The 17072-nt window shown below is 39.5% G+C and overlaps 1 protein-coding gene across 1 annotated transcript; it reads right to left on the bottom strand.

The window, feature by feature from the left end:
• Positions 1-3544: 3544 nt before the first annotated feature.
• On the bottom strand, positions 3545-8914 carry LOC129808897 (uncharacterized). The gene has a single exon (XM_055858802.1). The coding sequence runs from the start codon at positions 8912-8914 to the stop codon at positions 3545-3547; it is 5370 nt and encodes a 1789-aa protein (XP_055714777.1).
• Positions 8915-17072: the final 8158 nt, after the last annotated feature.

The raw sequence follows: 17072 nt of genomic DNA, 5'->3' as shown, positions 1-17072 counted from the left end.
ATAGAGGCTCCCACTGCTGGTCCAAGTACTTGGGTAGCGATAGAGGCTCCCAAAGCTGGTCCAAGTAGTAAAAGGGTAGCGATAGAGGCTCCCAAAGCCGGTCCGAGTTCTTACGATTATAAAAGAGTAGCGACAGAAGCTCCCAATTCTGGTTCAAGTACTAATGATTTTGAAATGGTTGCGATAGAGGCTCCCGTTGTTGACAATGCGATTGATACTGAGAATCCTGCCGAAACTTCAAGTTTTATTGAAAAACAATTCAAAAAAATTAGAAAGAGGAAAATATATAAGCAATACAAGTCTTTTGCATTGAAATCAGATCTTCAAAAGAATCCTTTGAATGCAAATATTCAGACTGAAATTTGAAAAATCTTTATTGAAGAAAAAATCAACTGTTTTCTGATTTTTAAGCAAACTTTCAGAAGATCAAAGCGAATTGAAATGTTCGCGCACTGCGCCAGTAAAAGCCACGGCCTGAAATTCAGATTTCACATTACAAATGATAAAATAATAGTTTCTAAGAATGGTGATTTTATTGAAAGCCACGATCCGAATGAGGACAAAAAATACCATCAAATAAAAGGTGCAGTAAGAAGTGAATTTAAATCAATGTTGGAAAAAGAGCAGCCTCGCAATGTACTGTTGGAAAAAATTGTGCCAAAATTAGATGAGGACCTTGCTATGCGAGGAAATAGAGGATATGACGTAAAACTCTCTGTTTTACAAAAAATAAAATCTGAAAATAAAGGCGATAATGACCATGCAAGAAATTGTGATCTAGATGATCTGCTGAAAAGACAAGAACAAGATCAATTGGCATATATTAAAAAAGTATGCATTCCATTGGAAGTATATCTCTACTCTTCTGAGAGATGTGAGCTGATTAAGCAAACTGATTGTATTTTGCATTTTGATGCAACTGGTTCAATTATTCGCAATTTAATTTGCCATCAAAATCACTTGCAGGGGAAAAAAATGTTTTATTACGCTGGAGTTGTAATGTGTGGTGAACAGATACTTCCGGTTATGGAATATATTTCGAGTGAAAATACATCAATGGCAATTGGAGCTTTTCGGAGAAGCTTTATAAATGATTGCGGGAGAAATCTGTTCAAAGTTATTGTAACTTACTTCTCTTTTGCAATGTTACATGCTGTTGTTAACAGCTTCAGTGACCAAAAATTGACAACATATATAAATGTTGTATATGATTATGTTAATAAGGATATAAAAGATATTCCCAAAAATTTATCACTTATTGTAGTGTGTTATAGTCACATGATGAACTGTGTGGTTCGTGAAATCAATATAAAATGCGAAAACATTGCTATAATAAAAAGATTTATTATGTGCGCTACAGCCGCCATTGTTAGTACTTCTGATATTGAAGAAATCAAAACTATTTTTAGAAATATGTGTATTGTGTGCTTGTCAAAGAAGACAACAAACGACGTTCAACACATTGTGAAGAAAATTAATTCTTCAAAAGCGGAATTCGATTTTGAAATGGAAAGCATAGAGATAATCATTGAAGATGATACAGATAAAAGTGCCCATTACTTTAAGAGTAAATTTTTCATTCTTTTTCAAGACATTTATATTGAAGTAAAAGAGCAACTGCATCAAGATAATGAGGTTATAGAAAACCCATTCTATTGTGATGACTTTATAGTTTTTTATATGAAACACTACTTGTCAAATCTGCGTTTATGGTCTACCATCTTATTTCCCACTAAAGGCGTAGCCACAAGATTGTCAAAATGAAATACGTGTGTAAAAAAATTACATTTGACTTTTACCTTGAAGACTTTAAACGTAGGCTTTAAACGAACAAACTTTATGAGTAATCACTGGTCACTACTGGTGTAATGTGAAGAATATCCTAAAAAAAATCTGCAATTGCTTCAAGAGCTCAAAATTATTATTATTATTGAACTTTTTACCAAAATGAAAAATATTTTTACACTCTCGTTGACACTGCTTTTTATCACAGAACACTATAGGCTCCAATCCTGGGGAAAAAGTTCGTCTCGACTTTAAAGAACTGTTAAAATTATTTCTTTGTTCACTGAAAAGCAAAAGAACTGTACACATAAATTCAGAAAACTTAACTCAAATTCGCTTTATAGAGTTGCATTCGCATCACACTTTTCTGGAAAAGTATTCTACTTTTGTTTTCTGTACTATTCTTATAATATTTCACTAAACTGGTTAATATGATGTATATCATCTACTAAACACTGAGAATTGAGCAATGAACTGATAAGTGATAAATGCAGCAAGTGTATGCGACAAGAGTTACAGATAAAAAACTCCCAGCTGACAATAAAATATCGGATGTATCTGAATTTTAAACAATGCAATTTTTTTTGGAATAAAACTTGATTGAATGTAATTGATCGTTGGACTAATCACCACCAAAATATTTGAATTCATTATGAAATATAACGATATAAAAGCGTGTTAAGAACTCATAATAAGAGATATCGCAAAGCGTTCCAGCTTTGCGGAATGCTCCAATCTACGAGAATAGAATAATTTGTATGCGTTTCGTAACTCGATTAAAAAATGGAAGAGAATTTCCAGAGATCATCCCCCCAATTCCGATGTCCGTCACGAAATTTATCCAGATTTTTCGGAATGGTGGTTGTGTGTGTGTGAGGTGTGTGAAGCCGCTTCAGCTCATATTTTGTGCATTTTTGAGCAAATTATTCACATTTAAACACAGAAACACCTTTCACAAGATGAAAATTGTTGTGATTTGATTTACTAAAACATTAAATTCGCGAAAAACTAGAGAAAAATCCGTAAAATTCAACGCTTGTTCAATGAGTCTGTCATTTCTCAATCATGCCATTGCTCTCGCTCGCACTCTCTCATTCACTCTTTATTTGCGGGTGTTGGGGCTCTACCTCCAACTCAAATTACCTTTAGGAAAATGTAAACAATCAGATTAATATGTGAACTCGATCCACCTTGGATCTCCAGTCAGTCTCTCACCTTTAGAACAAATGTAAACAAAACAGATTAGTGTGAGCAATGGATCCACCTTGGTTTACCCTGATGATCTCTCACCTTTAATGGGGATAGAATAAAAGAACAATCAATTGCCTATTCGGCGTAGAATGGATCAAATTTTGCAAATTTGATCTGGATCTCCGGATGTTCCACGTTGCAGAGGATGGTTGCCACGTTGCTGCCACGAGCCACAGAAAACAAACTCCTTTTCCACCACCAATAAAGTTCTTTATTTCACACCTTCTGCACAACTAAACACCTTGCCACTTCCCAATCTTAACAAACTTTAAATTAACTTTAATTTCTAACTGCTGCACTGAATTTAAATAAAATATTCTCAAGCACAAATGTCTTTTCTTCGTCACAAAGGAATGGAGAACGTTTGACAAGTGGAGGTAAACAATACCCCCAAGATGGAGGGAGATGAGAGCCGCCTCAGTGGCCATGTTGTTGCTCAGTGTGGAAGGGATGTTTTCAAATTCAACGGTTGGCTTCCACATACTCCCCCGGATGGACAGATGATTAGCTAATCTATCTGCTCCAGATTTTCTTCTTCTTCTTCGTTGTCCTGTGTTGATTCAGGAGATTGAATGGGTAACTTCGCGATCTTGGTGATCGGTCTTCGGTAGAGTCCTCTGGATGTTCGTACGGTGACAACCCGTACTCGTTGATCAACACCAGGAAAGGTTTCTTCTACCTGGCCAAGAATCCACTTAGAATCCTCAGCTGATTCATCGAGTAGCAGAACTATGTCCCCCGGTTGCACATTGGTTTGTTCCTGAAGCCATTTTCCTCTCTGTTGAAGCGTGTTGAGGTACATTTCGCGGAACTTCTTGCCGAACTCCTGGGCTCGCTTCTGACAGAGTTGCCAATGTGAAAGCCGGTTGTCAGAAAGGTTCGTCACGTCGGGATCCGGAGGAGAGTTGCCAGCACAGAATGTCAAGAAATGACCTGGAGTCAGATAACTTCTCCCGTTTGGATCCGACGAGAGCAAACATAAGGGTCTGCTGTTAAGTATGGCTTCGATTTGCGTCAAAACGGTGTAGAATTCTTCGAAAGTCAGTGGCGCATGCTGAGAGACGCGATTCAAATGATGTTTGACCCGTTTGACACTGGCCTCCCAAAGTCCTCCATGATGAGGTGCGTTGGGGGGATTGAAATGCCATATGGTACCGTCCTCTCGCGTCCGGTCTGCGATCTCTTGTTGGGCATCTTCTTGGCTGATCAGGCGACTCAATTCGTTTGCTGCCCCAGCAAAATTCTTCCCACAGTCACTGAAGATGTGGCGCGGAGTATTTCTTCTTGCAGCAAATCGACGATAAGCAGCCAAAAAAGCCTCAGTGGAGAGCTTAGTGACAAGCTCCAAATGGACTGCTTTTGTCGCTAGACAGACAAAAACTGAGATGTATGCCTTCTTAACTCCAACATGGCGTCTTCTAGCTGATCGGGAAGCATCCAGACGGTACACCACCGGTCCTGCATAATCAATTCCCGTCGAGTGGAAAGGTCTGGTGAAAGTGACTCGTTGAGGGGGCAAATCGGCCATGATTTGCTCCAGAAGTCGTGGTCTGGCCCGAAAGCAGCGAATGCACTGGTGACAGATCTTTCTGGTCAAATTTCTACCGGACAGTGGCCAGTAACGTTGACGGAGTGTTGGCCCCGCATGGAGCTGCCGGACGTGTTCTCTTTCAGCGATGTCGTGAGTGAGTTTAGTTTTCGGCAACAATATTGGGAATTTTACATTGAAGTCTTCTGGAGACCGACTCAGGCGGCCTCCTACACGTACGAGATCATGGTCGTCCACAAACGGAGCCAGAGAAGCCAAATTCTTCCATTTTGACGTGTGGAGAGTACCGTTCCGAAGATGATCTTTCAGTCCCGGAAAGGCTTCATCTTGATCATCTGCTATTAAGCTTTGCAGAGCGCGTTCGTGCTCTAATGGGGACAGCTGAGCTCTCCTACGGCTATCTTCTGAGCGGCAATTGTGGAAGAATTTGAAGACGTATGCTCTAATCCTCACAATTTTGTTGAAAGTGCGGAACTGATTGCGTAAGCTTTCATAAGTGGACTCAAAGGAGTCAGCAGGCTGAGCTGGGGTGAGAAGAACTTCCGCAGTCATAGACTCTTTGCAATTTCCATCACCTCCGTTGAAGGATGGCGGCCAGTGTTCCTCTGGTAAAGTTAACCAATAGGGTCCGTTCCACCAAAGGGTACTGATTTTCAATTGCATAGGCGTAGCCCCACGAGAAATTAAATCTGCTGGATTCAGCTTCGTGGAGACGTGCCTCCATTGTTGTGAGGAGGATAGACTCAAAATCGTCTTGATACGTTTGGAAATAAATATTTTGAAGACATCGGGTGGTGAATGGATCCAGTGGAGCACCACCATGGCATCCGTCCAGAAATGTATAGCTTGGGGAGTGAAATAATCTTTGACTTTACTCACCAGCTCTGCAGCTAGCGTGGCACCGCACAATTCCAATTTTGGGATCGTCACTTCTCCGATGGGTGCTATCCTGGACTTAGATGCAATCAAGCGAGACAGGGAAAAACCATTCGAATCCGAGGTCACCAGATATAAAACAGCTCCATAGGCACGGCTACTTGCGTCACAAAAGGCATGCATGACCACTTGTGATGGATTGTGAATACTGGACAGCCATCGAGGGATTTTGATGCACACAATGTGCTGAAGATGGTTCACAAATGTTGTCCATTTCACGCTGTGTTCAGGTGATATCGGAGTGTCCCATTTCAGTTTGGCTTCATGTAAGTCTTGTAGAAGCATTTTTGCCTCGACTACCACCGGACCTATCAGGCCAAGTGGATCAAAAAGGCGAGCGATGAGTGAAGCGACATCTCTCTTCGTGATGCATGTGTCGTTTTTGGAGATTGGACAAATGAATTCGAACACATCAGATTTGGTATTCCACCTCATGCCCAAAGCGCTGATGACATCAGGTACTTCAGCTTCGGAATCCGTAGAAGATTCTTCAGGGATGAGTTCTGGATCATTTGAGGCCCACTTTGCTAAAGAGAATCCTCCCTTCTCCAACACTTCAACTAGCTGTAACTGGGTCTCTAGGGCTTGTTCTTTGGTTTCCACAGAAATCACGCAGTCATCCACGTAGAACGCTGTTCTTAAAGTATCACTGGCAAGTGGATGGGAAGCCTCATGCTCCATGGCTAGTTGATTGAGAGCCCTCGTAGCAAGGAAGGGGGATGATGCCAGGCCAAAACATACTCTTGTGATTCTAAATTCGGCAATGCGAGAGTCTCGCGAATCACGCCAGAGAATGCGCTGGAAATTGGCTTCTGCAGGATCGAGCATCAACTGGAGGTACATCTTACTGATATCCGCAGTAAGAGCATAAGGATGTTGGCGGAATCTCAGCAAGATAGATGCAAGGTCTGGTTGCACGGTAGGTCCTGTCATCAGGATATCATTAAGACTCAATCCAGACGATGTTTTAGCGCTCCCATTGTTGACAATCCTCAGTTTAGTAGTGGTAGATGCCTCCTTCATGACCCCGTGATGAGGCATGTAGTACGATGGATCACGAAGAGAATGGACAGGGACAGGCTCCAGCCAGCCCCGTTTGAGATAATCATGAATCACGTCGCTGTACATTGATTGAAGCAAAGGATTTTTGTCAAACTTCCGCTCCAGTGCCATGAATTGCTGCATTGCACGTTGGCGCGAGTACCCCAGAGTAGAAGGATCCTTCTTGAAGGGTAAACGCACGATGAATCGACCATCTGGAGCTCTTTTGTGAGTGTTCACGAAATGTCTTTCCGCTTCAACATGTTCATCAATAGTAGGAGTTGAATCCTTAGGCAGATCCTCCAGTTCCCAAAATCTTTTAATAGATTCATCAAGTTTGGCAGAGTCTTCGATAGCTGATACTGTAAGATTGTTGTAGAACGGGGTCTGCTGACTGGTCGATGTGGTGTGCTCACCCACAACCACATAACCAAAAACGGTTTCCTTGAGCACTGGCAAACCTGGCCCAAGAGATATGGTGTCTGCTAACCAACTTTCCCAGTATGCATTCCCGCACACCAAGAGATCTACGGGTTTCTGCTTGGCCCAGTCCGGGTCCGCTAGAACAACTCCAGGCGGAATTCCTATAGCATCTTCATCTACTTTCCAGTTAGGAATATTTGAAGCGATTTTCGGTAACAGACAACAAGTCAAGGTGAATGTCACGCCTGATGTGGGGGAAATGATGGTTGCTTCCGTAGAATATTTGATTGCTGACCTACGATCGTTGACCCCAGAGACATTGAAGCCCACAGATTGCTTTGGAAGATTTAATTTTTGGTACAACGATGTAGTCATCACGTTGATTTGAGCACCTCCGTCCAAGATAACTCGGCAAGGAAGTTTCTCATTGTTTGCGGTGAGAATGTATGTCATGGCTGTTGCAAGAAACACCTTGGGAGGCTGACCTGATAGATCGCTTCCTATCGTTGAAGATATTGCCACCACTGAAGGAGATGGATTGGTGTCAGTGGATGGTGGAGTATCCCGGGTGTCCGAGTTGGCTGGAGTGTCCGAGCGTGAAGTAGAAGGTGTCGGGTTGGCCAGAGAATTGACTGATGAGTCATGAAGCAGCACATTGTGCTTGGAGTGGCACTTGCGACATTTGCGAAATGTGCACGATGAAGTGTAGTGATGAGCAAAACAATTCTTGCACAATTTCAACGTCTTCACGGTCTCGAGACGCTCCGCTGGAGTCTGTGATAAGAATTTCGAACACTTGTACAGAGGATGATTGGTTTCTTGGCAACAGTTGCATTTGGCACTGACAACTGTCGTGTTGAGTGCTGTGACGTTGCTCTTCTTTGTAGACGGCTTGGATGGTTGAGGTTTAGAAGGCGTCGATGATGAGCCTTTCGACTTCTCGTTGGCATTGAGATTATCGATGCAGCGTTGATTGAGAAATTTCTTGAAGTGTTCAATTGTTGGCACATCTGCACCACACTCCCGACCCCACAAAACCCTGGATTCTGAGTCCAATTTTTCCAATACAAAGTATATCAGCCAGGGGTCCCTTTGTGTCACGGACATTGCATCCAATGCCATAATCGTTTTGGAAAAACGAGCAGAGATTTGATGAATCGCATTGGGCGAGTTGGAAGTGACACTAGGCATTGCAGTGAAGAGCTTGATGTGCTCAGCCACAATTTCGTTCTTGCGTTGAAATTTGTCTTCCAATATCTTCCAAGCAACCTCGAAATTTTCCTCGGTGAGGGGTAGGCTTTCAATTTCGGCAGCAGCTACGCCGGTGAGAGCGCCTTGTAGATACTCGAGTTTCTGGACTGCAGTAATATTGGGATGACTTGTAACCGATGAATTGAAACGGTCCCGGAAAGAAATCCACTCTGTGAATTTCCCATCGAATTTTGGTAGAGAGAGTTGTGGCAATTTCGAGTGAGATCTCCCGTTATTTGTGGCTGTCTGTTGAGATCCTCTGACAAAGGTGGCTACAATTGCGTCCAATTGTTGCTGATGGCGAATCTCACTTTGCACCATGAGGTCCTTCATGAGTGCCAAAACGTCAGAGGTGCTTCCTGCGGATTCCTGTTTTGGATTTGCAGCCCTTGCAGTGATTAAATAGGCCTGAAGCTCATTGTGGATGGTGTCACAGAGGCTCATAATTTCCATTTTGATTTCCATGTCTTTTTCAGCTTCTTGTGACTCCCGAACTTCATCCAGAAGTTTATCCTGAACCTCCCTGAATTTGACTCTCAGCGACTCCAAAAGACTCAATTGGGTTTCCAGGAAGGTGGGCATCTGTGGCATTGACAATTCCCAATCCGCAATATCAGACAGGCGCGATTCCAATCTCTTGATGGAAGCCACAATATGGTCTCTTACTACGTGTGACATCTTGATGCTGGTGAAGGCGAATGGACCAAATGTTGGGGCTCTACCTCCAACTCAAATTACCTTTAGGAAAATGTAAACAATCAGATTAATATGTGAACTCGATCCACCTTGGATCTCCAGTCAGTCTCTCACCTTTAGAACAAATGTAAACAAAACAGATTAGTGTGAGCAATGGATCCACCTTGGTTTACCCTGATGATCTCTCACCTTTAATGGGGATAGAATAAAAGAACAATCAATTGCCTATTCGGCGTAGAATGGATCAAATGTTGGGGCTCTACCTCCAACTCAAATTACCTTTAGGAAAATGTAAACAATCAGATTAATATGTGAACTCGATCCACCTTGGATCTCCAGTCAGTCTCTCACCTTTAGAACAAATGTAAACAAAACAGATTAGTGTGAGCAATGGATCCACCTTGGTTTACCCTGATGATCTCTCACCTTTAATGGGGATAGAATAAAAGAACAATCAATTGCCTATTCGGCGTAGAATGGATCAAATGTTGGGGCTCTACCTCCAACTCAAATTACCTTTAGGAAAATGTAAACAATCAGATTAATATGTGAACTCGATCCACCTTGGATCTCCAGTCAGTCTCTCACCTTTAGAACAAATGTAAACAAAACAGATTAGTGTGAGCAATGGATCCACCTTGGTTTACCCTGATGATCTCTCACCTTTAATGGGGATAGAATAAAAGAACAATCAATTGCCTATTCGGCGTAGAATGGATCAAATGTTGGGGCTCTACCTCCAACTCAAATTACCTTTAGGAAAATGTAAACAATCAGATTAATATGTGAACTCGATCCACCTTGGATCTCCAGTCAGTCTCTCACCTTTAGAACAAATGTAAACAAAACAGATTAGTGTGAGCAATGGATCCACCTTGGTTTACCCTGATGATCTCTCACCTTTAATGGGGATAGAATAAAAGAACAATCAATTGCCTATTCGGCGTAGAATGGATCAAATGTTGGGGCTCTACCTCCAACTCAAATTACCTTTAGGAAAATGTAAACAATCAGATTAATATGTGAACTCGATCCACCTTGGATCTCCAGTCAGTCTCTCACCTTTAGAACAAATGTAAACAAAACAGATTAGTGTGAGCAATGGATCCACCTTGGTTTACCCTGATGATCTCTCACCTTTAATGGGGATAGAATAAAAGAACAATCAATTGCCTATTCGGCGTAGAATGGATCAAATGTTGGGGCTCTACCTCCAACTCAAATTACCTTTAGGAAAATGTAAACAATCAGATTAATATGTGAACTCGATCCACCTTGGATCTCCAGTCAGTCTCTCACCTTTAGAACAAATGTAAACAAAACAGATTAGTGTGAGCAATGGATCCACCTTGGTTTACCCTGATGATCTCTCACCTTTAATGGGGATAGAATAAAAGAACAATCAATTGCCTATTCGGCGTAGAATGGATCAAATGTTGGGGCTCTACCTCCAACTCAAATTACCTTTAGGAAAATGTAAACAATCAGATTAATATGTGAACTCGATCCACCTTGGATCTCCAGTCAGTCTCTCACCTTTAGAACAAATGTAAACAAAACAGATTAGTGTGAGCAATGGATCCACCTTGGTTTACCCTGATGATCTCTCACCTTTAATGGGGATAGAATAAAAGAACAATCAATTGCCTATTCGGCGTAGAATGGATCAAATGTTGGGGCTCTACCTCCAACTCAAATTACCTTTAGGAAAATGTAAACAATCAGATTAATATGTGAACTCGATCCACCTTGGATCTCCAGTCAGTCTCTCACCTTTAGAACAAATGTAAACAAAACAGATTAGTGTGAGCAATGGATCCACCTTGGTTTACCCTGATGATCTCTCACCTTTAATGGGGATAGAATAAAAGAACAATCAATTGCCTATTCGGCGTAGAATGGATCAAATGTTGGGGCTCTACCTCCAACTCAAATTACCTTTAGGAAAATGTAAACAATCAGATTAATATGTGAACTCGATCCACCTTGGATCTCCAGTCAGTCTCTCACCTTTAGAACAAATGTAAACAAAACAGATTAGTGTGAGCAATGGATCCACCTTGGTTTACCCTGATGATCTCTCACCTTTAATGGGGATAGAATAAAAGAACAATCAATTGCCTATTCGGCGTAGAATGGATCAAATTTTGCAAATTTGATCTGGATCTCCGGATGTTCCACGTTGCAGAGGATGGTTGCCACGTTGCTGCCACGAGCCACAGAAAACAAACTCCTTTTCCACCACCAATAAAGTTCTTTATTTCACACCTTCTGCACAACTAAACACCTTGCCACTTCCCAATCTTAACAAACTTTAAATTAACTTTAATTTCTAACTGCTGCACTGAATTTAAATAAAATATTCTCAAGCACAAATGTCTTTTCTTCGTCACAAAGGAATGGAGAACGTTTGACAAGTGGAGGTAAACAATACCCCCAAGATGGAGGGAGATGAGAGCCGCCTCAGCGGCCATGTTGTTGCTCAGTGTGGAAGGGATGTTTTCAAATTCAACGGTTGGCTTCCACAGCGGGATATTTTCAAAATCATTTCCGTTAGATACACAATTTTATCAAATCACTCAAATTTTAATTTCTTTGCTACAAGTTTGATCCAAGGCAACAAAATATTTTTCTTAAATGATTTTTCCATATGAATTTATTAGTGCTTTGGGTGTTTATTTAACAATCTCGTTATTACTGTAATACCTAAAGTGTTTTTTTTTCTAAAGCACAATGCAATAAAATTAAATCCTTTCTCGTGAGACGGAAGTAGATGATTACTTCTGTGGTCCTTTTGGTGTTTCATGAACATATATTCTTCAAAGACATTTATGGAGGAGTACCACTTTAAATTTCTGAGATATGTTCAGGTGAAAATTCTCAAGAAATGAATTGACTTGTTTGTTTAAACTCATATTATTATATTAATAACTATTCATTGCAGGACATTGGTGTCCAGAATCTAGGAATGATTTGCAAAGGTGAATTCAAGGAAAAATTCCCTAGAACAAACGATTTCCTTATCACTTAATTTTCCTGTGTTTTCCTCGATTTTCCTTATAAATCCTTGAATATATTTCAAACTTACGAATAAAACTGTATGGGACAACTTGTGTCCTTCACGTGAATATTTTCTTGAAGAAAAAGCTAGGATCACTGAATATTATAGGATCGAGAAGGACACTGTTAACAATATGGTAAAATATGAACAAAAAAAAAACGTCTTAAAATATGAATATGACCCTAAATTATTTGAAGCGCGTTTTCGGTCAAGGAAATAGATGTAAAAATATATTCACAGTGATGACCTTTGTACTGTCTTATATAAGAAATGATGCAGGTTGTATGAGAGAATAAAAGAGAAGATTGTACAGATATCATCACCGTGTTATATATTCCTAAATTATTTGATTAGAATTTCTTTGAACACCTTAACTTTTTAGTATTTATGATCTTCAGTGACTTTGCTCTTTTTTCGTAAAGAAAATAAGTAGTCCTGCGCAATCCTTTTCGTGGATTCGAATGGTATTCAGGTATTTATGAGGAAAATGAAGAAAATTATAGAAAAAGACATGGCAAATCGTCCCGGCTTTGCGGAGTGCTCGAACTCACGGAAAAGAGCTATCCGTGTATCATCTTTTCACATGCTTTTTGGGTACATACCGCATTACTACCGATTAAATTAATTGATAAATTAAAAAATAAACCATTCAAAAATAAGACACTGCTTAAGAAATTAGGTTTTAAAATATCTTAGCATGAGTAACAAGCATACGAACAAATTAAAAAGTAATATACGCGAAAAAAATCCTAATTTAAGCAAATCGATTGAAAATAGGCCGTCCAAAGTGATTATAAACATTCATATTTGAAAATTCGATATCGAAATGGTTTTTGAACACAGGTGTCCCATAAGTATAAGAAATTAAAAATTAAAATATAAGAAAGTGGTTGGTTCTAGGGCAGTCTTCTTTGAATTGTCTTCCACGAACCGTTTCTGTACACCAACATCCTATTAAGTACCATTATTGAGGTAACATGAACTTAATAAAAATAATTCTACCCATTTCTTGAGAATTTTCACATTAAAATATCTTAGAATTTTGACGTCCGAATCATATAACCATATTACACAAATGAGTACCTTCGTGAGATATGTTCAGGAGGCACCAAGAAACCCCAAAGTGTTCATCGATAATCATTTCAATTTTTCATCGTGGACAGTGTTATTTATAATTATAACTCATAGTATAAATTAAATATAAAACAATTTTAACAAATATTTTTTGTGCACTAAACCGCGAAATTTTCACATAAAATGCATTTATTTTTCCAATTCGCGACCTCCAGGAGCTCGCGAGATAAAATTCGCGGGATATTCATAATAACAGCAATTATTCCGCTTTTTGTGCACTACTACACATGCCATCCCGCTGAGAGCGCCACACTCTATATCCGTGTCCACTCATACAGAGTGAAGACTCTGTGTATGATGTGTATTTCTATTTCGCAAAATCGGGAAAATTTTGGCGGGATAGCAATGTGACGGCGTCAGAATTGCATCACATATTAAAATAGTTCATAGAGTGAAGAAAAAAAAACTTGTGAGGGTTACATGGAAATTCCATATTGTTTCGGAGGAATTGCACAAACTATCACTGGCATAATCGGGCTTTCGGAGCATATCTCAAAAGATAAGGCACAGAAATATCTTTTAACAAGTCATTTAAACCAAGATCCCCTTGAAAATTTTTTTTCTATAGTAAGAAATGATCGAGTATCCTACATAAAAAATCCTTCTGCCTTAAGATTTAGCAGAAGTTTCTCCCAATGTCTCTTTCAAAATGTTCTCCCACCGGAAACAACAAGTTACGAAATAGCATACACTGAGCCTTTATTAAGGACTGAACATCTCGCAAACCAAATAGATTTAAATGATAAGGACGACTACTTTGATAATAAAGTTGAAATTAATGGACTAATTGATGACCAACAATTTGATGAAGACTTGGACACCTGCAATTTAGAGACGTGTGCCATAGCATATTTGGCAGGATTTGTTATCCACCGAATTAAAAGTTTATATTCTTGTGGGAGGTGCAACTCACTTTTGGAAGAACGAGGAAGCACTGTAAGGCGTATCAATTTATATGCTCAGTTTAGAGCTTACGAAACAAAAGGATGCATTTCACCTTATGGACATCTCACGATTCCTTCGCAAAATTTTGTGAAAGACTTCACCCGCATCCTAGAGATATTTGAAAAAGCATTCGCAAATATAGGACATGAGAGGAATGTCGCTAGGAATATAACAGATCAAGTACTTTCTACAAAATCTATTAAAATTTCATGCCACAGACAGGAGATCTTAAAGTATGTAATAGTATTATTACTGCGTTTCAAAATTAAACGAATGAATGCTACAATCAGTGCCAAAAAAAGCAAACAATTTAAAATGGATATTTTCAAGGGATTATAAATTTAAATGAAATAAAATTGGTTAGCAAATGATAAAACAAATATTATTAGAAAAGTACGGAATCAAAAATGTCAGTGAAATGCACATTGAAGTATGTATTTTATAGTTTTTTTGTTTTGTGTGTATTGTATGATGAGAAAAACCAAAAAAAAAAAAAATAAAAAGTCGTAAATATTATGGTAACAGTCGATGTTCAAGATGAACATGCACCTTCAATTACTATTAAATTAGTGAAATTTGTAACTCCCACTTTTTAGGTAGATAAGACCGAAAAATCAAATTTAATACATTTTAGGGTACTTTAGAGATATTAAATTACTAGTATTGATATGTAAGAATCCTTTATTCCTTGCAAGGATACTAAAATTTTCACTTTAAACTTTTTTATATTTTGGCCTATTCGAAGACGAAAATTCTAATAACACGCAAAAGGTTACCTATGCTTTTTGAGGATATGAAATATCATGAAAGGATTTAAGGACTCTTACCAACTTTTTAGAGATACAAACTAATAGTCAAGTACGATTTTACATCTTAAAGCATTATAGTTTAGCCAAAAACTAGGGGATAGTTTGAGCCAATTTTACACCAAAAATTCATAAAATTGACAATTTTTATGGGCTAATTTCTAAGACTTTCCTTAATATTTTATATATTTAAACTATACCAACTAATTTTTAGGTCCTTTAATTACAATATTACAAGAAAAGGATCAACTTAGATAACAAAATTATAGTAAATATTTAAGTTTTTCTTTAGTCTTACGAGTCATTTCATCATAAAAACATCAAAATTAGCCTAACTTTACGAGGATATTGTAGAGAAATGGGAATATACAGTAGAAAAATAGGATAAACACACCATTATAGAGATATTAAGGAATCCCATAAGCTAAACCTAACATCATTTGGTCCACTAGTTTACAAGGAAATAGCATTTAAAGACAAAGAAAAATCAGGTCAATAAGACAACTGATCGGCTAAAGTCAATGACTCTAGTGCATTCACACTCTGTGTCATCAGCGGTCAGCAAATTTTTTCTGTTACAATTAAGAATTGCACTTTTGGTAATGACGCACATAGAATTTGTCAAGTGAAAGTGGGAGAAAGTGATTTTTGTATAAAAGGGTGAAAATTTTTAATAATAAATCAGATTGCAATATCCCAGCTATCGGAGTTTTTCTTCAGTTCAGCAGCACGAAAGTAAGTAGTGCTTATTTACAGTTTGCATCTCCCATTGGCCAGATTAATCGGCAATACTCTGCCTAAAATCTATCAGCGGCCAATTGGCTCCCAACTGCCATAAGGACAACGGCTTCTCCTCAAGGAGCCTTACGATCGAGGGCAGATTTTCAAGGATATTTCTTGGGTAAATTCCTGTTGAGGAATTTATTCTCCAGAGGCATTTATTTGCCGGACTGCGAGATTAGGAAATTTATTTCCCGATCTCGAATTAAAACTCTCTCGAGGCACCCCCGGGGGTAGCCTACACAAGGGGGCATCACTGCCTTAAGCCCGGTGGCTCGAAAGAGCCGTTACTAGAGGCCGTGAAAACAGCCGAGAGTCAGTCCGAAAGGAGAACGAATTCCCCAGAAATTCCCAAGAATATTCTTATCAGAGCAAGGGAATAGTCTGACCGGATTCGGACTATCCTCTTCCTCTTGCTTCGGCTCTCTAGCTGAACGGAGCCGAATCATGGTCCTTCGGCCTACTTGAACAAAAAGTAGCCTTATTTTCTTCGGCCTAACAAAGATTTGAATTATCTTACAGTGGCCTCATCATCATCATCGACCGTTCATCCCCAAAAAGAGGAACCCTACCGCCCAACTACACCGGACATCCCCAAGGAGGTTAAAAAGCAACTGGTGGAGAAGTGGCTTAGAGAGACATCCAAAAAACACTCACCGAAAACACTGCCCCGCATACCCAAGAAGACTGGCGATAAGACAGCAAAGCCATCAGCAGCTCGCTACAAGTCTCCCCTAGAAGAGGTTGAGGGGTTATATTCTGGAGAAAGGAAGACCTTACCTCGCCAGGAACGACCACCCAGACAACATCCGAGAGAAAGAAGGAACCGTCTTCCTGGTCCTCAACGGTACGTGCCGTTTCTGGAGACTCCAGATTTTAGGGAAGCCCAAGCCAAGTACCAGCACACTCAGCCGACTCCATTAAACCACCATAGGGACGTCCAACAACAGGAGTCGATCACGATAACCATCCCCAACGCATTGGGGAACTTGACGGCACTCCGCAATCTTCTCCCTCTGAAGACACCAACAACAAGTCAGAAGAAGGGGAGGAAACGAGCTGGCAAACAAGTGAGAATCCGCCAGCTCAAAGCCATAATTCGCAAATTGAAATCGAAAAAGAATTAAGGTGTAATTTCACACAAGAAAGAATAAATCTATTGGAAAGTTACTCACTCTTCTTATTTTCACCATGAACATTCAGAGGACTATTGATCTTCAGATCAATATTATTGATTCTATTAAGAAGCTTGGGGAAAATTTCACTAAAGATGGACCTACAAGACGAAAGAAAAAAGGTCCATCATACCACAATGAGAGATTAACCACTCTTGAAGAACTTTTTTCACAATTTAAGAAAAATGATGATGAGCTTCGTTCATGTCTATATGATGACCACGAATACATTTCTAACA

The sequence above is a fragment of the Phlebotomus papatasi genome, unplaced genomic scaffold (assembly GCF_024763615.1).
Source record: "Phlebotomus papatasi isolate M1 unplaced genomic scaffold, Ppap_2.1 HiC_scaffold_176, whole genome shotgun sequence".
NCBI lineage: Eukaryota > Metazoa > Arthropoda > Insecta > Diptera > Psychodidae > Phlebotomus > Phlebotomus papatasi.
The sequence above is the reverse complement of the archived record's forward strand: the minus strand, read 5'-3'. Positions and strand labels throughout refer to the sequence as shown.